This window comes from Rutilus rutilus (genome assembly GCF_951802725.1).
Source record: "Rutilus rutilus genome assembly, chromosome: 2".
Classification (NCBI taxonomy): domain Eukaryota; kingdom Metazoa; phylum Chordata; class Actinopteri; order Cypriniformes; family Leuciscidae; genus Rutilus; species Rutilus rutilus.
In genome coordinates, this window is record NC_140210.1 from 48,575,086 (window position 1) to 48,600,054 (window position 24,969).

A 24,969-nucleotide genomic window follows, 5' to 3' on the forward strand; every position below is an offset into this window, starting at 1 on the left:
TTCCACCCCCCTTTCCTCTGGTGTTCCCCAAGGTTCTGTCCTTGGACCCCTTTTGTTCATTATCTACCTTCTCCCTCTTGGCCATATTTTTCATAAACATAACATCCAGTTCCAATGCTATGCAGATGACACCCAGCTCTACCTATCCACTAAACCCACCACATCCCTCCCTCCCAATTCTCTATCCAACTGTCTTCAGGAAATCAGATCCTGGTTCTCCCTAAACTTTCTCAAGCTCAACAGTGACAAAACTGAACTCCTCCTTATTGGCACTAAATCCATCCTATCTAAAATAAATGACTTCTCCATCTCCATCGACAATTCATCTGTGTTCCCCTCTCCTCAGGTCAAGAGTCTGGGTGTCATCCTAGATAGCACTCTGTCATTCCAGTTCCACATTAATAACATCACTCGGTCAGCATATTTCCATTTACGTAATATCTCTCGCTTACGCCCATCTCTCTCCTGACTTTACCACGTAGATTCCTCCTCCTCGAAGCAGCCTTGCGGCGGCTCGACTGCAAAAACCAGACTTGCTTCCTTTTTACCAGAGCATTTCGCGTCAAGTCCAGCGCGTCCGTGAAAAGGACCGGTGCGTGGTGACGGCAAAGGACTATGGCCCCAGGCCTCGTCGTCACCATCGTTTCTGGGTGGGGGAGGGCTCAGATTCTTATGGGGAAGAGGGCTTAGATTTTTAATGCCACTGCGCAACCACTGCTTTAGATGTGTGTAATCTATACTGTTTATTTGCCATTTTCATGTTTTATATTAGTTTTTTCTTTATTTGCATATGAGATATGAAACCGAATATAGTCAGATCATGTTATATTTCAATTTGTTTAATGACGTCAGTTTTGTGTCACGGAAAACCTAGAAATATGTTATTTTCCGGACAGTAAAATAGGTCTTGGAAATAATATTTTGTTATGGATTTAACAGATCCACTATTTACGGGGAATGTTGAAGTCTGAAAAGACTACTGACTATTTGTGCTGTCAGTTAGAAACCTACCAGTCACAGCATAGTGTTGAAAGTGTTGCATAAATGCATAAATTACAGCTCATCCTAATAAAGATAATAAAAACTAAATTCTCACCCGCATTTCCGCTTTCCTCCTTCCAGGTGAAGAGATCTCTCAGACAGTCGAGCAGGCCATCAGTGGAGACTTCATGGGTCGCCTTATTGTCCAGCCCAGTGGATGTGGAGAGCAGGTCATGATCAAAATGACTCTACCTGTCATTGCCACTCATTATCTGGACAGCACCAATCAGTGGGAGACTGTTGGCATAAACCGCCGTAGTGAAGCCATTAACCATATCAACACAGGTCAGCAGGATACAATAGATATAAAGAATCTGACTAGGATTTGAAATTAAAGAAGAAACATATTGAAAAACAAATAATATACTAATAATATTTGCATTAAGGTTATGAACGGCAGCTGGGTTACCGTAAACCAGATGGATCCTACGCTGCCTGGAAAGACAGGCCAAGCAGCACATGGTATTTTCGTTTCATGCCCAGTTTCTCCTGTCATATTTTATCCTATATATGTTTGTTATGATTATTTGTAACAAACAATAATTTGTTAATATTTTGCAATTCTGTCTATTAAAGGCTAACAGCATATGTGGCTAAAGTCTTCGCCATGGCCATTAACTTTGCTACTATAAAAGAAGACGTGCTCTGCAGCACCCTCAAGTGGCTGGTTCTCCACAAACAACTGCCAGACGGCTCCTTTAAAGAGGACACAGCTGTAATTCATGGAGAGATGGTGGTAAGTTGAATGTGGCCTGATAGCAGACCAACAGTGAATAAACATTGAATCAAGGTTTAAACTTAACATTGATTTTTCATCAGGTTTACAACCTTAAAATAATTTTATTTCAAAGATGAAAAATAGATCAAGATGGACATAAAATCGATATTTGTTCAACTTAAATTAAATCACTTATTTTATGTTGAATCAACATTGAAACAACAAATCAATCTTGCTTTATGTACAACAGGATCTTAAATAAATAGAATAAATCTTACTTTATACATATACCGGTGAATCAAGTCCATTTTGACATCTTTCAAGCAGACATTATGCAGGGCTGAAATGATTTTGATTTTGATTTTGAAGCAAAAAGTCAAAATCAATGATTAAACAACTCAGACAACTCAAAACAAACAGCATTACCCTCTTCAAATATTACTAACCAGTTTGATTTTATTTCTGTCAGACGACTCCTAAAGTTCTTATTGAGAAAAATCTGAGGTTTAGATGTTGATGTTGTATTGTTTAATTTGCAGTCACTATGATGGAGATCAGTGTTCGCTTTAGTTGTACTCTTGACTCTATAACATTAGTTTTTGTCTTGCTGCTTTAAAGGTACAATATGCAAAAAAAATTGTCGCTAGAGGGCGCTACATTCCAAACAACAACAACGGCGTAGCTTGATGACGATGTGAAGGAGCGTGGAATGATGGGAACTGTCGTTTTAAGCTCCACCGTGGATGTAAATCAGTCAGACGGGAATCGAAAAATTATGTTTTATAAATGTTGCGTTTAATGACATGCTTTTTGTGGCGAGGGGGGCGTGGTTCAGCGCGGTCTGTAACGGGAGAGAGCAGAGACAAGCAAGTAGGTCAAGTGCAAATGGTGAACACCTGTGCAGTGATTGGCGTGTAGAGACCGCTGCGCGCTGGAACGAGAGAGAGATACTGAAGAGAAAAAAAAACGGTGGATCCGAGCTCTCATTTTTGATGAGTTTTGTGCCGTCGCGGTTGCCACGGTGAATGCGCGTTGTGTACGACTTTTGTTTGTTTTGCTTTATTTTAATAAAGTATGAGTCCCAGTCATGCCGACCCCTGTCTTCTTCCTTCCTGACTCTTGAACCTCATGAATTAACTGCAAGAAAAGTAAGGTTTAACACTACATTGGTTATCATAGATGTTACTGTATGTCGAATTTATTAGGGTTCCCACTCTTTTCTTGAAATGATTTTCCAGGACTTTTCCAAGACTTTTTCAGCTGCTACAGTGCGAGTCAAGTTATCACAACTAAGGCTGGGCGATATACCGATATTATCATATCGAGATATACTGTATTTTGAAACAGATGTAATATTGTACCTATACCGTTATATCTGTATTATAGTTGTGCAAATATTGTTGTCTTTCACAATGCCACACAGCAAAATCCCCAGAGTTAAATTAACTCTGTTCAGAGAACATTTGGTCCCTCTCTACAGAGAGTTAAAATAACTCTGAATCAGAGTTAAAGTTAATGAGATACTTAAGTGATTAATTAAGTGATGATTGGGCATTGATGATGAACACCTGCTGTCAACAAGTTCTCAGCAGAGGAGGATTAAAGGAGTCATAACCTGCAATTTTCACTTTTCCACGAGAATCAATGTATGTTATGATCGACTAACGATTATACACTGGCCGCAAAGCAGATATTTAAAAGTGAAGCGTTTGTTTACCTCAGGGTAAATAAACCAGTGCGCGTGCACGCACACTCAAATACGAGATTTTGATTTCAGCTCCCTCTTGACGTCATGAGGTAGTAGGATATACCATATATGGACACCGCAGCAGGAAGCCCCCCTTCCCTTCTCCCCCTCATATTCAGTTCAGTCGAGAAAGATGGAGAAACCGAGTGCACACCGGACTTGCTCTGTGGTTGATTGCCATAAAAAACATGTAAATGTGTTTTATCTCCCAAAATCGGACGAAACTATCAGGGACCAGTGGATGAAATTAATTTTTAATGACGCTGTCCCAACAACCCTTTCAACTGGCGTATCGTTATGTGTGTGCGCTAAACATTTTACACCTGAATCATTTACAAATTTGGGGCAATATCAGACGAAGTTGGCCTCGAAGCTCTGTTTGGGAAAAGGTGCCATCATGATAGTAAACGTCTCATCTCAATAACCACTGTAAGCTGATAAAATAAGTAGACTACATCTCCGTTAATGTAATCGACATTAAATAAAAGGTAAACCTATGTGGGAGAAAATAGCAACAAACGTTTTAGCTCGTTACTGATGTTAATGTATGTCTCAGTCAAAATGATTGTCTTTACCATTCAGAGACATCTTGATGTAGACGTCCATCCAACAACTGTACATCTTCCCTTTCCAGCTCTGGTTCAGAGTCCGGCTCAAACATGTAGGGTTGAATCCCGTAGGTCGCGGCCGGGTGTCAGTTTGTAATGATGCTGAAGTTACCTGCGTGTCAACCCCCCTCCTTCCTTCAACCAATCAATGCGCCCCTCATTTGCATTATTAAAATGAGCGTCCACGACAGCCAAAACATCGCATTGATCTCGCGAGACAATAATGCCTTCAGAAATAAGGGTAAAAGTAGGTCTGTGTTTATTTTTTTTCCACTTTTCTTTTTTAGAAGGGCCTGAAAGACTATAATACAGCAGTAGGTATCCAATGTAATACCAGGTTATGACTCCTTTAAACAACTCCACAAACAGCATTACCAGCTTCACTTATTACTAACCAGACTGACTATATTTCTGTCAGACGTCTACAGAAGGTCTTATAGAGAATTAACAGAGGTTTAGATGTTGACGATTTATTGAAAATGTATGATCACTATTATGGTGATGAATGTTTCCTTCAGTTGGGCAGTTTGACTCTTTTTGTGAGTTTGTGGTTTTTGTAACAGTTTTTACCATAACATGTAATTTGTTGCAAAGAAAACCAGAAGCAAAAATGGTCAGGTGATATAGTTTTCAACAACAAAAAATAGAAACATGCACCTATCTCATCAGTGGTTATTTGATGATAATAGATTATATTCACCAACAATACTCTCTTGCCACAGATTGGACATTCAATTTTGTATTTTTAAAATACATAGAGGGGAATTTTTTTTAAAGACACAGACATCATGAATCAGCATATGAATCTCAACAATGGTGACATTTTTCATGCCGCAATGCATCCTGGGAGCCGTGCGTTTTATACTATTGTGGCTCCCAGCATGCATTGCAGCATGAAGCATGTCACCATTGTTGAGATTCATATGCTGATTCTTGATGTCTGTGTCTTTAAAAAAAAAAAATCACCTCTATGTATTTTAAAAACCAAAATTCAGAGTCCGATCTGTGGCTAGAGAGAATTGTTAATGAATATAATCTATTACCATCAAACAACCACTTTTGGACAGTGATGAGATAAGTGCCTTATTATACTTTTTGTTGTTGAAAACCAGTGTTGGTCAAGTTATTTTGAAAAAGTAATTAGTTACTGATTACTGATTACTTCTCCAAGAAAGTAATCCAGTTACTTTACTGATTACTTATTTTCAAAAGTAATTAGTTACTTTACTAGTTACTTTACTTTTCAAAAACATGATGCACGAAATGAATACGCTATAAAGCAATAGACCTTTCTGCTTAATTCTTATTCTTTCTGCATATTCCATCATCTAAAATTGAATCAAATGAAACTTTCTTTTTTAAACCTTGTTTTATTAGTTTCAGTATTTTAACTTTATGCACATTGCATCAATGACTCACTCATTAAGATGGTCACCTGCCGCCTCCTACTGGCGGTTTATAAATATTATTTCTATGCACAAATAATATTTCTTATTTGTATATTCAAAAAATATCTTAAATAATCTCATTACATTATTTAATGCAGTTTTTTTGATTGGTAACTGCCCTTTAGCATCTTATTATTCTATTGTAATTTATTGATCAAATTTAAGAATTTTAAATGAAAGATGAAGCAAACGATTAGGGAAAAACGCCCTTTATAAAGCTTAAAATATCATAAATATACTGATTTATATATGTTAAAGCTGACTGAACTGATGAGAATACTGATTCGGAATAAATTATATTTACAACACACACAAAATCACATTTTTTTCCTGTTCTAACAAATGTTTTTACTCGGACAAGTGAATGACCGACCGAAGGACAAATGAAAAGGCTTAAATGTTGAGCCCTGGTATATATTTTTTATTATTATTCATTTATTTACCCATAAACATGTCTTTAGGAAGCCATAAGTTACAGTGGCAAGAATAACTTTGTGAAACCTTTGGGGGTGGTGGACAGGGTTTACATTAAGACAGGAGTTTGCCTTAATCTAGTTGATCATGCATTTCTTTTCTTTTATTCCACAGCTGATGTGTGCAGTTTTTTATTGCTTGCATTAAAATAATTTTCTCTTGTTTTGTTTTTTAATTGCAGTCTTTTTCTTCTGCCATTCATGCTAATCAGCTCCATGCAATCTTAAGCTTTTCTTGGTTCAGCTGCACACAGTCTGAAAAGGTTTTTTGGCAGTTTGCTAAAATAAAAGACCCATTCTAAGAGCCATCGTTTAAGCTGTTGACTTTTCTACCTTGAGAAAGAATGTTAACGAACAACTTAAAAAGGCATGACAAATCATGACATAAGACTGACATCCAGTGATGGGAATAACGGCGTTATAAATAAACGGCGTTACTAACGGCATTATTTTTTTCAGTAACGAGTAATCAAACTAATTACTGTTTCCTCCATTACAACGGCGTTAACGTTACTGTCAATAAAATACGGCGTTACTATAATTGAGCTCACTGAAGCGGTTTTCATCCATAAGGAGCCATAGGAGCTGCAACGTTTTTTCTCTGGTGTGTGTGTTTATGAGACTGGACAAAAGCGAGGCGAACGGCGCGAGCGCGCACGACAGTGCGCGAGAGAGACCGAGTGTGTCCGAGAAAGCGCTCGACAGTGCGCGAGAGAGACCGAGTGTGTCCGAGAAAGCGCTCGGCAGTGCGCGAGAGAGACTGAGTGTGTACGAGCAGCATAAATGCTTTATTTATAAATAAATTACACATTTCAGCATTAGAATAATCTCTGTAGGATTTTATTTAGTTTATAAACTCCAAAATAACCCGCATAGGTAACGTTCAAAGAAAACATCTTTGTTTGACCAGTTGTGAACACGTGTGGCAAACACGACTAGAATTTGGCTAAAATAACCTCTGATGATGACGTTCTCTGTAGGTTATAAAAATAAACCCCCAAAAGATTATATTTTATTATTATTATTTATGTTGGTATATTGTTCAGTATTATATTGAGAGCACTTTTTGCTAAACTTACTATTGTGAGGAAGAAAATACTTCAAGTAGGCTATACAGTATGTCTACCAGTTGAGTTTTATAATTGTAATTATATGCACTAGTGTATGTGTATGTATTTTTATTTATTTATTACTATTTATTTATTTTTGGTACATTTCTTAAGAAGCATAATTTATTTTTTGACTTTTTTGTTGGCCAGTTGTGGTCTGTGCAATAAATATTAAAAGTTCTAAACCATCTATTGTGTTTTGTTGTTCCACTATAGTAATGATAATATTTTAATATTTAAGTTAATAGGTGTCTCTCACATTGTCCCACAGCAACATTAAAATAGTGTAGATTAGTGTACAATGTTTTATAATAATAAGATGTTATATTTAGTGTCCATTTCATTCATTTAACATTTCACATTGGGGGTATCCAAGACATTTCTTATATTTAAACTTTTTTTTTTTTTTTTTTTTAAGTACCGCAATAGTTACTTTCCCTGGTAATTAGTTACTTTTGTAATGATGTAATTCAGTTACTAACGCAGGTACTTTTTATGAGAAGTAACTAGTAACTATAACTAATTACTTTTTAAAAGTAACTTACCCAACACTGCTGACATCACTCACATCGCACCAATGCATTATCCCTCATGAACAAATATAACGTCTGATGTTTGCACGTGCATACCAGTTTACCATTATGACATCGTTCATGAATAAACATGACGTCTGAACACGGACAAACGGTGCGTGTTGACGCGTCAAATTTCGTTCAAAGACTTTTGAACGCGATCGCTTGCCATAGTGTTTACCACTGACTTCGCGGCGCTCATGTCATTAGCCCCTTTCACACAGAGATTCCGGAAAATACACGGATAAAGTGACCCGGGATTTGACCCGGGTTCGTTTGATTTTGGTTCATTCACACTGTCAACTGTTAATTTCACAGTTTAGAGGGGCAAGTCCTACCAGCGTACTGAGATGTCAAATTGCGTACTTGCTACGCAAAATGCGTACATATTGGCAGGTTTGTGTAACGTGGGGCGCTGTGCTGGCTATATGCAGAAATAAAAGCAGACAAGCGCTCCAGCCCAATATTACCCATTGAAGGCAGCTGAAAACAGACATTCATGCGTAAAATGTTTAACCTGTTTGCGTTCATCCACAAGGAGGGAAAATTATTTTCCAGGACAACGCAAACGTTTCCAGGACATTTTACTTTTTACATTTTACATGTGTTTTCCAGGACTGGAATATTGATCTTTCATTTTCCAGGTTTTCCAGGACACGTGGGAACCATAACGCTGCGCAGTTTTATGTGTTCTAAACAATTGTTGTAAAAGTACACTCGAACATACCCACATCATTTGCCAAAATACTGATTCATCTTCATGTATAAACACATGCTATATTTATTTGCATGGCCATAAACACCAGACGTGATAAACAATGTCAATAAACTAAACACAAATCTAAAGCAATAATACTTCCCTTACATCAGTGGTTCTCAATTCCAGTCCTCGTGACCCACTGCTCTGCACATTTTGTATGTCTCTCTTATCTGACGCACTCAGTTCAGTTCAAGGAGTCTCTCTTAATGAGCTGATGATCTGGTTCAGGTGTGTTGTGAATTAATTAGAATAGAAATGTTTAATAATCATCTTTAATAATAACAGAAACAGTTTAGTCATTTATAAGGTTGTTCAGATAACCCTTTCACTCGTAAGTTTAAAATATTCTGGCTGACCCCCCAGCGTGAGTTTTTCAAGGCGACCGTTATTTAGAATGTGTCACTTTATGGTTTCCATGGTGACGCGCGTCATTGCTTGTCACGTGACACACCGCAGCAACAACAGAGCTGAATGAATGATGATCTGCTTTTATGCCATTTTTCCTTTTTTATTCAAAATATTCACAAATTTGTTAGATATGGCATGAAATATCTGATATTCCGATTGTCAAATATATGCAAGTGGAAGTGTTTTGTTGTTTAACCACCTTTATAACGATCGCGTTAGTTCAGCTGTATGCGCGATGGGCGCCGCCATCTTAGTTTGTGACGCAGACGCAGTTCAGAGAATCGGATCTGTTGGATTTTATACAACACGTGAATTCATCCACGACTCCCGAAATACATAAAAGTAAGTGGCTGGTGAACTGGGAGAAGAATAGAGTAAACTTTAAAGTAACTTACACAATGTGTATCTGATATGAATAAAACGTGTCTAATTATAATCGAAAGGATTATTATTGCCTCTTCCTTTGACATCAGTGTGTATTTTACAAACTCTAAATGTATTGTTTTTTTAGTACTTATATGTCTGAAACCTAAAATAAACATTATGTGGTTGAAAACACTGAAAAGTTGTGATATATGACAGCTCTGAGCGTGCCTGTCTCTGGCTCAGCGCCAGCCAACGCGCGAAAGCACATTTGAATTTAGCAGTTGAACACGTCATGCACTGACTGTTCTAATCACACCGGTGTGATCGTACGCTCCAGGGACCAGCCTAGACTGATCACACCGGTGTGATCGTACGTGCGAAAGGGTTAAGAAAAGTCTACCCATAATGCATAGTGGGCGAGAGCGCGCAGATAGAAAAAAAAAGAAGTGAGATTGACTCCATGTGTGTTCGCTGTATATGTATACTCCTGTTCAAACTTCAGTAAAGAGTTCGTTTATTTTAATTCAAGTCGTCAGTGGTCATTACTGCTTGTTAAGGAAGAAAAGACACGACAAACTTTGGTGCCGAAACCCGGGATAACTTGCAGACAACATCCGAAATGGCGGAGCGACTTGAAAGACTACACAGAAAACGGAGAGCTGTACGCGGTTCCACGACGAGACTTTTGCATGACATAGAAACAGAGGTTGGCAAAGATGATCCGATTGTTGACAGATTATGTGAACTGTTAGCCCTGTTATCTGCAAAAGAGGAAACGCTGCTGGAGTTAGATCGCGAAATAGAGGAGTGTACAGAAATGGATGATTTGGAAAATGAAGTTGTTGATGCAGAGGAGTATGGAGAGCGAGTCGTCAGCGCGAAGGCTCGCGTGCAGCGCGTGATGCAGAGAATCCGGGAAAGCACCAACAGCAGGCCGTGTGACGCAGTGCCATTGCAGCGCGGACAAACAGTTAAGTTACCCAAGTTAATTATCAGCAAGTTCAGCGGCGAAATTAGCTTGTGGCAAGACTTTTGGAATCAGTTTGAAACCGCTATTCACAGAAACGACGCGCTGAGCAAAACAGAGAAGTTTAATTATTTAAAGACATATGTAACCGGCGCTGCTTCAAAGGCAATAGCGGGACTGATGTTGACAGACAGCAATTACGATCACGCGATCGATCTGCTTCAGAACCGGTTCGGAAGAAAGGATCTGCTCATTAATGCGCATATGACCAAGTTGTTGAATCTCTGCCCAGTAAAGAAATCACACGATGTCAGTGCTCTGAGACAACTCTACGATGAATGTGAAGTTCAGATCCGTAGCTTAGACTCGCTGGGTGTTGCATCAGAGGCATACGGCAGCCTGCTATGCCCTGTTCTGCTACAGATGATTCCAGACGACATTGCTCTTCAGTACAGTCGCCAAAGAGGAACCAGTGATGAATGGAAGGTCTCAGAAGTTATGGAATTTCTACAGAAAGAGATTCTGAGCAGAGAAAGAGCCATGCAACTGATTAAGCCAGGTAATTCCAAAGACAGCCAGAGCTATCATAAACCATTTAAAAGACCAGACACATCAATTGAATGAAGCAGAAAAAGCATCACATGCCGTCAGCTGCAGTACTGCAAACCACCAGTCAAAGAATACAGAACTGTCTTTTCTGTGACAGTACAGCACACAAGACAGAGCTGTGTCCAGGAACTGATATTGCTGCACGAAAGGTAAAATTGATGAAACTGGGACGATGCTTTGTTTGTCTTGGGCCAAAGCACATTGCAAGATTCTGTAAAGCCAAGGTGTGCTGTAATGTGTGTGGAGGCAGACATCATAGTGCTGTGTGTGAGAAAGGAGAAACAAACACTTCAGACACTGACTACAAAGATGATGTAGTTTCTTCATTTGCTTCACATTCTGTTAAGATCCAGCCCAATAAACAGAACACTGTGCTTCTTCAGACTGTAAGAGCATGGGCAGAAGGACCTGGTGGACGTAAAAGCATTCGCTGCTTACTAGATGGGGGCAGTCAGAGAAGCTTCATCAGTGAGAACACAGTAAGAGCTTTAAAATTGCCTGTGACAAAGCAAGAAACGTTCACTCTTCATACTTTTGGCTCTGCAGCACCAGTAACATCAAGGCGCAACACAGTTAAAGTCATTCTGCAAAGCATCTGGAATAAAGAGCAGAAGGTGGAAGTAGAAGCACTCGAGACCCCTCAAGTGTGCAGTGCTGTGATGAAGATTCCAGGTGAGCACATCCAAGCAGAGTTGAAACGAAAAGGCTTGCAGTTGGCAGACTATACAGACCCCAGCACTTGTGATACAGAGTTGTCTATGCTGATTGCTGCAGACTATTATTGGCATATAGTGTCAGGCCAAGTGGAAAGAATCACAGATGCTCTTGTGGCCATTGAGAGCATTTTTGGATGGTCAGTGCAGGGCCCAGTCACAATGTCTAGTCTTTCTGACACAGCATGCATGCACATACAAATTAATGAAGACACGCTGGTCTCAGAACGTCTGAAAGCCTTCTGGGAAATAGAGTCCCTTGGCATTACCATGCAGCAGGCAGACCGCCCTGAAGAAGAGGAGGCTCTTCACATGTTTGAAAAAACAACTCAGTACAAAAACGGGCGATATGAAGTTGAGCTGCCATGGCGACCTGACAAACCAGAACTCCCAGATAACTACAGAATCGCAAGGAAAAGATTTGAAGGGCTTAAAAGAAAGTTGCAGTCAGATGTAGTGCTGTATCACAGATATAATGAAGTTGTGAATGATTACCTTGAGCAAGGCATCGTCGAAGACGTGATGGAGGATGGATCATCTCCAAACGCTGTAAAGTACTACATGCCTCATCATGCTGTTCTTCGAGAAGACAAGGTAACAACAAAGCTCAGAGTAGTGTTTGATGCTTCATCACATGACATCGGCTTTCCATCACTAAATGACTGTCTACTTACTGGTCCTAACCTGAATCCAGATCTGCTCAGCATACTAATAAAATTCAGACTGAATGAGATTGCATTTACCGCAGACATCAAGAAGGCTTTCTTGCAGATTTCTCTTGCTGAGAAGGACAGAGATGCAGTGCGGTTCCTCTGGCTCACTGCACCACCCCATGACGACGCAGGTGAGAAGCTGCGTGTGCTGCGGATGACAAGAGTGGTGTTTGGAGTGTCCCCCAGCCCGTTCCTCCTGGCAGCTACAGTGAGAAAGCATCTGAAGGAATACGAAGACCAACTTCCTGAGGTAGTAAAGATAATAAAAGAATCACTTTATGTTGATGACTTAATCTCAAGTGCAAGTGATGTCGAAAATGCCTTCTCCATAACTACTGGTGCAAGGGAGATTATGTATGCAGCTGGCATGGACCTTTGCAAGTGGACAACCAACTGTGCTGCATTGAAGGAGAAATGGAAGACAACAATGAGTGAACCTGCAGAGGAGACAGAAATGCATGGATCAGTGCTGAAGGTACTTGGCTTGGTATGGAGAACTAAAACAGATGAGTTCGTCTTTGACCTGACTGCATTGCTGGATGCTGTAGCTAAAAGAGAGAATACTAAAAGAAGTGTTCTAAAGCTCTCTGCTCGTATATTCGACCCAATAGGCTTTCTTACCCCATTCACTGTGCGAGTGAAATGCCTTTTCCAAGAATTGTGGATACGAGGCCTCGGCTGGGATGAGGAGCTGCCCACAGATCTTGCACAAGAATGGCAAGGATGGTGTTCAGAACTTCCACAGATCCACCACATACACATTCCTCGCTGGTATGGAATAAAACCAGTGCACAGACACGACGCACATCAACTCCACGTGTTTTGTGATGCAAGCGAGAAAGCTTATAGTACTGTCGCTTACCTGCTACGAGTAGCTGATGATGGAGCAAAGACCACATGCCTTGTTGCTTCAAAGTCCAGGGTAGCCCCCCTGAAGAAGATCTCACTGCCTCGTCTTGAGCTGATGGGAGCAGTGATTGGAGCAAGACTAGGAAACAGTCTGTTAAAGCCTCTGAATATGGAGCTCCATCAAGTTCATATGTGGACGGATTCGATGATTGTGCTGCAGTGGATTCGCAGTCCAGCTCACAAATGGAAACAGTTTGTGTCAAACCGAGTGTCAGAAATCCAGTCTTTAACCAATCCTGCAATGTGGTCTCACTGTAAAGGCAAGTTCAATCCTGCAGACCTTCCCACCAGAGGTCAGACTGCAGCTAATCTGAAGGAAAGTGAACTGTGGTGGAAAGGACCTTCATTTCTGACTGCACCGAATCTATTGGAAGAGAGCGATGTAGATCAAAGCGATGAAGATGTGACTAGTGAGCTAAAGCAAGGTCAGCAGATCATTGTGCAACTCAGTAGCGGCAGTGACGAAAAGAGAATGACACCTGTTCTGGATTTACTGAAGTACAGTAAGCTGAAGCGAGTTCTGCGAGTCACCGCTTGGATCAAGCGGTTTGTGCACAATGCAAGTTCAAGCTCCAAGATGCGAGGTGAGCTGACTGCTGAGGAAATGTTTGAGGCCGAGAAGTACTGGATAAAGGTGACACAAGATAGCAGCTTTGGTCATGAAATCAATTTGCTGAAAGCTGGTAAGACCCTGAACGCAGATTCAAAAATCAGAGACTTAAAACGTTTCCTTGACGAAGATGAATTGCTCTGTGTTGGAGGCAGACTGCAACAGTCAGACTTCAGTTACAGAGAAAAACATCCATGGATTCTGCCCAACAAAAACCGATATTGTGAGCTGCTGGTTCAGCACCATCATGAATTTATCATGCATTCTGGTCTGAGAGACACACTAGTACAAATTAGAAGTAGATACTGGATTCTGCGAGCCAGACAAATTGTGAAAACTATTCTGTCAAAATGTACTGTGTGCAAAAGATTTAAAGCAAAGCCCGCACAGCAGGACACTGCTCCATTACCACGAGACAGAATATCAGAGACCCCCCCATTTGAAGTAACTGGCATAGACTTTGCAGGTCCACTGTATGTTAAGAATGATCGTGCACTGTGCAAGGCTTATGTTGCTCTGTTCACATGTGCTGTCACGAGAGCAGTGCATTTGGAGCTGGTTTCAAGTCAGTCAACAGAAAGTTTCTTGTTAGCACTCAAGCGATTTGTTTCCAGAAGAGGGCTATGCAGGGTCATCTACTCGGACAATGCCAAAACCTTTAAAAGAGCAAACCAAGACCTTAGTGAGCTGTGGAAAGCCATCAAAGATCCACAAATTCTGGAATACTTCTCAGGGAAGGGCATCACTTGGCGTTTCATTGTAGAACGAGCAGCCTGGTGGGGTGGATTTTGGGAGAGGCTTGTAAGGTCTGTGAAAACGAGCCTGAGGAAGGTGCTAGGAAAGGCATCTCTCACCTTTGAAGAAATGTCTACACTCCTTGCAGAAGTAGAGGCCACACTGAATTCCAGGCCCCTCACCTTTGTCCACAATGAGCTCGATGAGCCGCAGCCACTAACACCAGCACACTTCTTGGTGGGTGAACGACTCACTTCACTGCCTCCAAAACCATTTCCGGCAGACTATGATCATCCCACTGTGAGTAAAGAGGATATGACAAAAAGGTGGAGATACAGGAACCGACTCATGACCAACCTGTGGAATCGCTGGAGGAAGGACTATCTACTGGACCTGAAATCTGCACATTCCTGCAACACACAGAAACCTACTGAGTTGAAGATGGGTGACATTGTTCTCATAGGAGATGCCAACATGCCGAGGCAAACCTGGAAATTAGGAAAAATTGAAGAGCTGTTCCCAGGCCGAGATGGCAAAGTTAGATCTTGTGCTGTTCGCACATCCACAGGGACTGTGTTAAAGAGACCCATTCAGTTGCTTTACGCATTAGAGATTTAAACTGATGAACAGTTGTTCATGGGGGGAGGATGTTGTGAATTAATTAGAATAGAAATGTTTAATAATCATCTTTAATAATAACAGAAACAGTTTAGTCATTTATAAGGTTGTTCAGCTTTAAGAAAAGTCTACCCATAATGCATAGTGGGCGAGAGCGCGCAGATAGAAAAAAAAAGAAGTGAGATTGACTCCATGTGTGTTCGCTGTATATGTATACTCCTGTTCAAACTTCAGTAAAGAGTTCGTTTATTTTAATTCAAGTCGTCAGTGGTCATTACTGCTTGTTAAGGAAGAAAAGACACGACAAGGTGTGTTAAATAAGGGAAACATACAAAATGTGCAGAGCAGTGGGTCACGAGGACTGGAATTGAGAACCACTGCCTTACATAAACATAACTATTACCGAATGCTACATTTGGAAAATATAAAATGAACCATGCTTTGTCGACAGAACCAGCTGCAATCGGTAAAGAATAAAGAATAACGACTGCAAGAAACAAGCTAACGTTTGTTGCTTGATAGACGCTACAACTACAACTTCCGCATTTGTCCAGGACTCCATGCAGTGCGAGCGGAAACCGAGGGTAACGTGGATATGACGCAATTGACTGGCGACTCCCAGCTCCCCCCTGCTCTAACGCCCCGTTTCCTTGGTTAAAATCGAAATTTTCTCACGATTTAAAAATAGTTAGAAAAATATGGGATATTGTAAGTAATCAACTTAACAAAATATATAACACTGGCCTTGAGATTTTGGGATATTTTAATGCACAATTCTTACATATTGTACCTTTAACTGCGTGATTATAAAGCACTTTTTTTATAACAATAAAAGCTAAGAGAAATATGATCAGGTCATGCTAGCTATAAATACTAATGATGACACAATTATGATAATAGTTATGAAACAAGCCTGACTCACTGATCTCATGCAGTTTAATTCCATATCAAATGTGTGTTGTATTATTAATACTTATTATAGCAATCATTTATGAATGATTTGAGTAATGCATTAAAAAAAACATAACTTAGAAATCAACAATCAGCATATGAATCTCAACAATGGTGACAAAAAAATGTAATATTCAGGTAAACAGATCAACTCTAAGCATCCCAAAACAGGCTACTAAAAATCACAACAAAAGCATAATAAAAGCAAATAAAGAAAATAGTAAGACTATTCAGCTGCATAATTTATTCATGCCGCAATGCATGCTGAGAGTCATCGATGTGTTTTGTTTTCTGCTAGCACCCATTAGCCTGGCAAGCCAATCCCACATAAAAATGTTAGGTCTGGCAACTCACCATAGGCAGGACTCAATCCGAGGGGCGGGATAAACGGCTGTCTTTCAAATTCCCTTTGCACGCAATAGGACAGCGCTACAACCAACCAGAGCGTTTCCCAACAGCGGAGCTAACGTTAGTTGATAGAATAAACTTTTGCCGTATCTGGCCAGCAAAACTACAAACACATCTTCCTTTTTAAAAAATGACTTCTGTGCCATTCTTTTCTCTTTTCTCAAAGAAAAACTTAACTCCAAGTCCTCCGGAGTAGCGGCCAAAGACGATTCGAAAGACTGTTCTCCAGCAGCAGCTCTTCTTTGTTTCAAGTAGCAGGGAATTCACGCGCAATTCTGTCGTCATTATGTTAAGCCCGCCCACTGACTCAATACACGATGTGATTGGCCTGACTAGAGTTTGGTTTTTCCTTTTTGTCAATGGAGAGTTGCTAGACGACACTGGCTGCAAAATAAAATGTGCTGCCACTAGGGTGCGTCTAGATTTCTAGGCTAACCCAGCATGCATTGCGGCAAGAAGATTTTTGTTGATTGTCATCATTGTTGAGATTCATATGCTGATTCTTTATGTCTGTGTGTCTGAATAATGCATAAGCTCAAAATGTTTTGTGAATCTTTACATTTCTTTGTAATAACTAGTTACCATAACACTGCTGGATCTCTTGCTGTAGAATGAATCACAGGGCAACTATAATCAAAAATAAAAATGACCAACACATTTCCATATATTAAAAAAAGTAGACACTGGATGAGATTAGAGGTTCAGGCCACTAGATCAACACTTACACAAAATCACCTGATCATATTTTTACTTGTCTTTTTACCCATACATTTTTTTTCCATTACAGCAGCCAGAGAAAAGTTAATGTCGAAAGGTCAGGGGTCAAGAGTCCAAATAAAGCAAACACGAATCTCAATAATGGTGACTTCAATTGAAACGTTTTCATTAAGATATATTGAGAATTTACAGAAATAAAGTCAAACTGGTTTGTAATAAGTGAAGATGGCTAAGCTGTTTTTGGCGTTTTTGTAAGATGCAGTTAGTTTCCATAACCCTTGCAGAATCTGCATTTTACTATTTCACAGTTACATTTGTTTCCATGATTTTAATAAACCAAGAAAAATCACACAGCCAGTGATCATCATAAAATAAAATAATATAAATATATATATATATATTATCTGATTTGATATTTTGATAATAAAATGTTTGTTTTATGGGGGAAAACTGTTGCATCCAACCCCAAATAAAATTATAATTAATATTACTATTTATTATAAAACACTGCTAACATTTTTGTAATAATTGCAATAATATACATTAGTAATGCAATTTATATTGCTATCTTATAATATTTTAAACTCATGCATGTTTGGTGACCACTGATTAATAACCTTAGTAGAAAGGGCTACATTTGCAGATTTATTATGAAAGCATGTTTTTTTTTGTTTTTTGTTTTTTTACTGCAACATACTGTTTATACTGTTTATTTATACTGCAATACTGTTTATTTGTGCTTTATTCCAGGGTGATGTACAAGGTAAAGATGCTGATGCCTCTCTGACGGCCTTTGTTGTGATTGCCATGCAAGAGGGCAGAGAGATCTGTGCTGGATCAGTTGGTGTAAGTACAGCTCTTCCACGGTTTTAAAAACTATAAATGGTAAATTAACAGTTGATTTTTTTTTTTTTTTTCTCTTGGGTTTACCAAAACCATAAAAAACTTTTCCTGTTGATTTTAACATCGTACACACAATTTATAGAGTCTGGCTGAAAGTATCAGGAGGGCTGTTGCATTCTTAGAAGGTCAACTTCCACAACTGACCAATCCTTACGCTGTTGCGATGACGTCCTACGCCATGGCCAATGCTGACAAACTCAATAAAGAGATCTTGATGAGGCATTCCACCAAAGGAGAAGGTCAGTCATACCAACACCAGCAAGTCACCAAATGTGTTGTGCTTTATATAACATGGAACAATAAAATAAACCAGAGTGGAAATTCTGAAAGAATTATGTAAGTTTTGTGGTGTAATAATAGCTGCCTGTTGGTGTCAATAACAGTAGAATGAATAGAGAGGCAACAGCAACACAAATAAGCCAAAGCATCAAGCTCGATGGTCTGGATCAGCATAACAGATTTCCCTTCACGCTCCAGCTTCATCTCCACACCTGTTTTTATATCCCCGTTTTGTGTTTGAATCAGCCGGTACGTCCTGGACTGTCGCTGGACAGCATCATCACTCAATGGAGGCGACGGCCTATGCTGTGCTGGCTCTTGTGAAGGGCAAAGACTTTGATAAAGCAGGAGAGGCAGTGCACTGGCTGCGTTCAAAACAGTCTCATTATGGTGGATCTGGCACCACACAGGTACACTAACATCTCATCATCTGACTGTGATAAACTGATGCAGATCTTGTCTTTGAATGCTGTTCTGCACTTTCCAGGCGACCATCATGGTGTTCCAGGCTGTGGCAGAGTATCGCACGCAGGTGAAGGACCAACAAAACTTCAATCTGGACGTGGAGCTGTCAGTGGCAGGAAGAAGCAAACCTGTCAAATGGACCATTAAAAGAGACAATGTGCATCTTACACGGTCAGACAAGGTGAGGAGAAACTCAAGATTGTTCAAATTGTTCCTGCTCAATTTTTCAATAGATTTTAGTTGTATTATGAGAGATTTTTTGTTTGTCATACATCATTTTTAATTGTCTATGTCAAATTAATTGTCTAAGTGTTGTGTTTGGTCAATGAAACCTTCAGGTATCTCTATTATCATGGATTTGATTATTCTGAAAATATCTGCGTTCACTTAACAGGTGGAGATCAACAAGAACTTCAGTGTGACGGCTAGAGGAACTGGAACAGCCACTCTCTCAGTGAGTGTCTATGAGCGTTTATACGGTCAACAGCAAGATTAAAGCGTTTGAACATCTAATCTGAGACGTGCTGCTCTTTTCAGGTTCTGACGCTGTACTACGCCAGACCTGTTGAGAAGAAGTCTGACTGTACACTCTTTGATCTGACTGTGAAAATGGAGCAAGACCCTGAAAGTAAGACTGACTGAGTTCAGAGCCTTTCTGTAGCACTTTTCACACTGTGCTTAACCCCGGGTTATCTTCACTCTAAACCCTATTTTTAACCCCAGGTAGAGGATTGTTTGACACTTGTAACTAGAACTACAATTACTTCAGAAGTGGGGTTAGCACTGCTTTTTACACAGGTTATGAAACCTCACCGCTTTTGCAGTGCTAACCACACATTGCAGTGACAAACTTCTTGCCTTTATAGCCTGAAAAGTCCATTCAAAAAAAAAAAAAAAAAGTATAGTTGGCAATATACAAAATGAAGTCACGTTCTGCATTTGTTAAATCAATGACAATGACACAGCAAATATGCAAATAAGACCGTTAACCCAGGATTTATACATTTTGGCTACAGTGTGAAACGCCAGCGAATGAATATCCAGGATTAATTGTTATCCCCAGGAAAATTATGAGCAGTGTGAAACATGAAACAAGATAACCCAGGATTCTGTTTACCCAGGGTTTTGAATGACCCAGGGTTAACTAGTTCAAGTGTGAAAAGCTTTACTACTTTTTCATTTAAATTACTATAATTCAATTTTAATGTTCCCTTTAGAAGGGGAAGACCTGACCTGAACTAAAACCACCAAATACTTTTGTTTCCCTTTAGCAAAAAAAGGAGCCATTGAAAGTTACGACTTCATTATGGAATTCTTGTATGTGAACAAATACCTCTTTTTTTTTTTTATGTCAAGAAACCATTTTATTTGTAATTAATCAAGATGTGCTCATTAAGGCTGTTTTCACACTTGGTTTGTTTTCTTAAGTTCGATCCCACCCCACATTTTCCCACAGTTGCTGTCCCAGTCAACACGTTGATGTCACAGTGATCTCTCCATATGATCACAATGTGAATTCACAGTGAGCTAAAAGTGTAACCGCACAGCGCACTCACTGTGTGCTCATATTATGGCCACAATGTGAGTCACCCCAGCTATAAATGTTATTGGACATGGAGTCCAACATCGCTCAGATGTCAAATTTTGGTTTAAATTGAAAATTGGGTTGACGTCTAAATATCTGATGTCAGGCTCCAACTTCATTAAACAACTCCACAAACAGCATTACCAGCTTCACTTATTATAAACCAGACTTTATTTCTGTCACACTTGTACAAAATACTTTATTGAGATTAACAGAGGTTTAGATGTTGATAGCAATACCACATGTCAGCCAAGAGCAAAGAAATAAACCAGAACTGGACCTTATCGTAGCCAAAAAATCTGTGTATATTAAATATGGAGTCATTTCAGCCACAATCTTAGATGAAATCAAATGAAGACAAGAGACATTAAATCTGTGAAGATCTCAGCAGAGGAGGATTAAACAACTCCACAAACAGCATTACCAGCTTCACTTATTACTAACCAGACTGACTTTATTTCTGTCAGACGTCTACAGAAGTATTTATTGAGAATTAACAGGTGTTTAACTCTAATGTGTTTCATTTGAAGTCACCATAACAGTGATTAGTGTTTCCATTAGTTGGGCTCTTAACTCTTATTATAACTTTTGTCTTGTTTGACCGCTGTGACACTGTGTTTGTCAAACACATTTGCAGCAGCAAAGAAAGCTAAAGTGAAATGAGATCAGGTGATCATGGTTACCTGTTGATGGTTTTATAATCATCATGAAATAGACTGATTCACTGAGGTTTTTATAATCTAACAATTGTGTTGTTCCACTAATATATTCATGTCTCAAACCTTGTGTTATTGCAGCATGAGATCCAGCAATATATCAAACAGTTTAAATCTTTTAACAAAAACAAAACTGATCTATGTTGACACACACAGATATCAACAATCAGCGTATGAATCTCAACAATGGTGACAATCACAAATAATATTTAGATAAACAGATTAACTCATAACATCACTGAAAAGATACTAATTCACAACAAAAACAACTGCAAAAAATAAATGTAAATATTTAGGACTAAACAAAATAATAGGACAATTCAGCTGCATAATTTATTCACGCTGCAATGCATGCTGGGAGTTTTGTACTATGCTGGTACCCAGCATGCATTGCAGCAAGGTACTTTTGATAGTCACCATTGTTGAGATTCATACGCTGATTGTTGATGTCTGTGTGTGTCATATCAAACTGACTTTTTAGTGCTCATGTTTGTTGAAGTCTTCTAACTCATTGTTATAATATTGCTGGATCTCATGCTGCAGTAACACAGGGATTAGATTAAAATCTATCATTTAATCAGTCTATTTCATGATGCCATCACAGCATGACATCCAAATATATATAAAAATCAAAAAAAGTATAATAATATATAGATATACATATAAAAAAAAATCATTTTCAGTTTATGTTTCACTTAGACACACTCAAACCTCAAGAATCAGCGTGTGAATCTCAATAATGGTGACATGCTTCATGCCGCAATGCATTCTGGGAGCCACTGATAAGTTTTGTATGATGCACCCAGAATGCATTGCAGCATATCACCATTATTGAGATTCACGGGCTGATTCTTGAGGTTTGTGTTTATCTCACTGAAGATGTTTAAAGCTTAATGTATGCAGACATAGTTTTTTATATTAAATTTTTCTGATTTTCAGCTTGCTACATTATGATAATATCTTCAATTTCTATTATCAACAAGTAGCCAACATACTTGATCATTTTTTCTCTTGTTGTAGCAAACACTTATAGCAGCTGGTAAAAAGCTAAAATCAAATAGTCAAGGCCAAAGAATCCAATTAAAGCAAACACTGCTTCCACAATAACCAAACTATTACTTCTAAACAAACTTTTTTAAGAGGTTCAGTCCTGTGTCTGCTGGGAAACTTCCTGCTAAAACTTAAGATTGTTAGGGGATAATGTTCTATCAATGTTATCACTAAACATGTTTAAAATGTTTTTAGAGAGTGTTATCCTACCTTTTAGGAGAACATTCTGGTAACACAAATAAAATTAGCTACAGAAAACAATACAAGAACATAGTGCTGGGCGGTATACCGGTTCATACCGAATACCGGTGTTTATTTTTGTTATGATATTAATTTTTAAAATACCGCAATACCGATGTATTTCGCTTTAATAATGATCGTAATGTGGCGCGGCACGACACTGTTTGAGAGAGTCCTTTTTCTCTGTTGCACTAGTGATGCACGTGTAAGCGTGACTTTGAAGATGGATAGGTTAAACTATAACTGATAGCTGTCGAATTATATTATAGTGTTTCCCATACATTGGTTCACAATATCAACACAGCCTTTTGGAAAATCTATTTGTGGTTGGCATTGACATCGTTGAATAAACATGAGCACTGCACGTTTCAAAACGTGGTGTGGGTGTTTTTATATGAATGTATCTGAAGTGAACTGACGGTCTACAGAAAAGTTTCTTTGTTATTACGATTGAATCTTTCTTTATCTTTCCTGATAAAGCAGCGTTTATGCTATTTAAACCGCTATTTCTGCCGCTTCTAAAGCGCCTCCTGCTGACACCTCTTCATAAACAGCCTTGCAAACCTGTAATAATACTAGTGTGGATTTTTTTTCTACAGTATTCACTCATGACAGTAGGGCTATTCGACCATCTGGTTGCGCAACTATTCGAACATCTGGTTGCGCATTTTGTCAATGACGCGCATTACGTCAATAACAGGACAAATTAATACAAAGAGACATGACTACTTGAATAGGTAGTTTATTTAAGTTTAAACATATTTGACAACGTATTACCTACACAAAAATAAGTAAATCAACTAATGGCCAAGACCGCAGACCTCACTCTCGCTCACTCGCACTCGCAGGCACTCTCTCTCTCTCTCTCTCGCCCTCACCCTCATGCTGCGTTCACACCAAACGCGAATAGAGCGTCTGGCGCGAGTGATTTCATTGTTAAGTCAATGTAAAGACGCGTTTACGCGCGTCTGGTGGTCTTGCGGCGCGAATGAGGCATCACGCTCTCTGCGCATAACGGTTTAAATGAACAACAACAATAAGCAAATGTTGAGTGCTGATTAAGAGTTTTGTGCAAGCAATTTAAGGTCACGACTCTTGTCCCAAATATAGCAGGCTTCATTCAGTGATTGAAACAAATATTATTAACATTAATTGAAGTTTTACAGTATATAGAACCGACATTGAATGCTCCGAGCGAGCTGTGCTGTGGTAAACATGGAACTTTTCCTTGACATGAAACGGTAAATAATCAAACCAGTGGAAGCCTGCAGTGCATGAAACTGCTGTATCTAACCTACCTTATTCATGCAATATCTATTCAGTCAGTACAGTAGCCTACACTTTAGTAATGTTTCTGTTTAACGTTAATGCCTTCTTCCTGTGACCTGTCCCTGACCCCTCAGGCAGCGCGCCCACTCGCAAAGCAGACTGCCGCGCCTCTGCTACCGCGGGCGTTTTTCCACATTCGAATATTAATTTTCAATTCTGTTTTTTAAAACTATTCGAATATATATTCGAATTTAGAATATTCGTTGACAGCCCTACATGACAGTAAAATAGGGCATTCTAATGGCGCTTTTCCACTACACAGTACCAGCTCGGCTTTGTTTGGTTTTCCACTGTGTAAAAGTTGTACCTGTAACTGCTTCCAGGTACTTTTTATCGTACCACCTCCAGCGAGGTTCTAAGCGGGCTGAGGCGATACTAAAATGTGACGTGAAAACACAGCAGACTGCTGATTGGTCAGAGAGAATCGTCACTATTCACTGCGTCATCATTGCATGCACCAGACGGAGTATCCTGAATAAAAAACAGTAAAAACAAAAACATCCAAAAGCAGCTTACACTCGATTTCCTCCATTGTCCTGTGTGTGTCTCGCGTAGAAGATTAAGTCATGGCAGTTTTCTTGCGGCGTCGCTATGACGACCAGGTACTATTGGAGGTACTATCTGCAATGGAAAACGGAGCGAAAAGCGAGTCGAGTTGAGCTGGTACTGGTAATCGAAAAGCGCCATAAGTCAATCTACTGCAGCATTTCCTCTCTCACTCAGTGAAAAATGTGTTTTACACCCAGTCATGCTTGGAAAAAAAGAAATACCGTCATATACCGTGAAACCGGTGTAATTTAGAAAAATACCGTGATGCGGATTTTTGGTCATACCGCCCAGCACTACAAGAACATAAGATGCTCTCAAAACATTTCTAGCTGGGATGAGCTCATATTGTGGCCATAGTTTGAGCACACAGTGAGAGCGCTGTGAGGTTACACTTTTAGATCACTGTGAACTCAGATTGCTGACGGTGTGACCACATGGTGACATCACTGTGAGATCAAGGTGTTGACTGTTATATGTTTGCTTCATGAATGTGAGTAGTGACAGCTGGTTACCAATGTGACTGCATTCACATGCAGTTTCACCGCATCTGACAATGTAACTTGCTCTTCAAAGACTGTTTATTCAGAGACGAGCAGCTCTGTGTTATACAACAATATTGGAGATCTGACATCAAACGGACTCGGGTTCAAACC

The 24,969-nt window shown here is 39.4% G+C and overlaps 1 protein-coding gene across 2 annotated transcripts in view; it reads left to right on the forward strand.

Moving 5' to 3' along the window:
• LOC311283396 (complement C3-like) overlaps window positions 1-24,969 on the forward strand; it is a 207,675-nt gene that overhangs the window by 150,721 nt on the left and 31,985 nt on the right. For both annotated transcript variants that reach the window (XM_084397761.1, XM_084397762.1), the window contains exons 24-33: window positions 1,123-1,326; window positions 1,428-1,503; window positions 1,618-1,777; window positions 17,951-18,046; window positions 18,186-18,342; window positions 18,629-18,792; window positions 18,870-19,028; window positions 19,242-19,301; window positions 19,385-19,475; window positions 20,119-20,164. In XM_084397761.1, coding sequence (XP_084253887.1) covers window positions 1,123-1,326; window positions 1,428-1,503; window positions 1,618-1,777; window positions 17,951-18,046; window positions 18,186-18,342; window positions 18,629-18,792; window positions 18,870-19,028; window positions 19,242-19,301; window positions 19,385-19,475; window positions 20,119-20,164 — 1,213 coding nt within the window. The remainder of the gene's footprint in view (window positions 1-1,122; window positions 1,327-1,427; window positions 1,504-1,617; window positions 1,778-17,950; window positions 18,047-18,185; window positions 18,343-18,628; window positions 18,793-18,869; window positions 19,029-19,241; window positions 19,302-19,384; window positions 19,476-20,118; window positions 20,165-24,969) is intronic.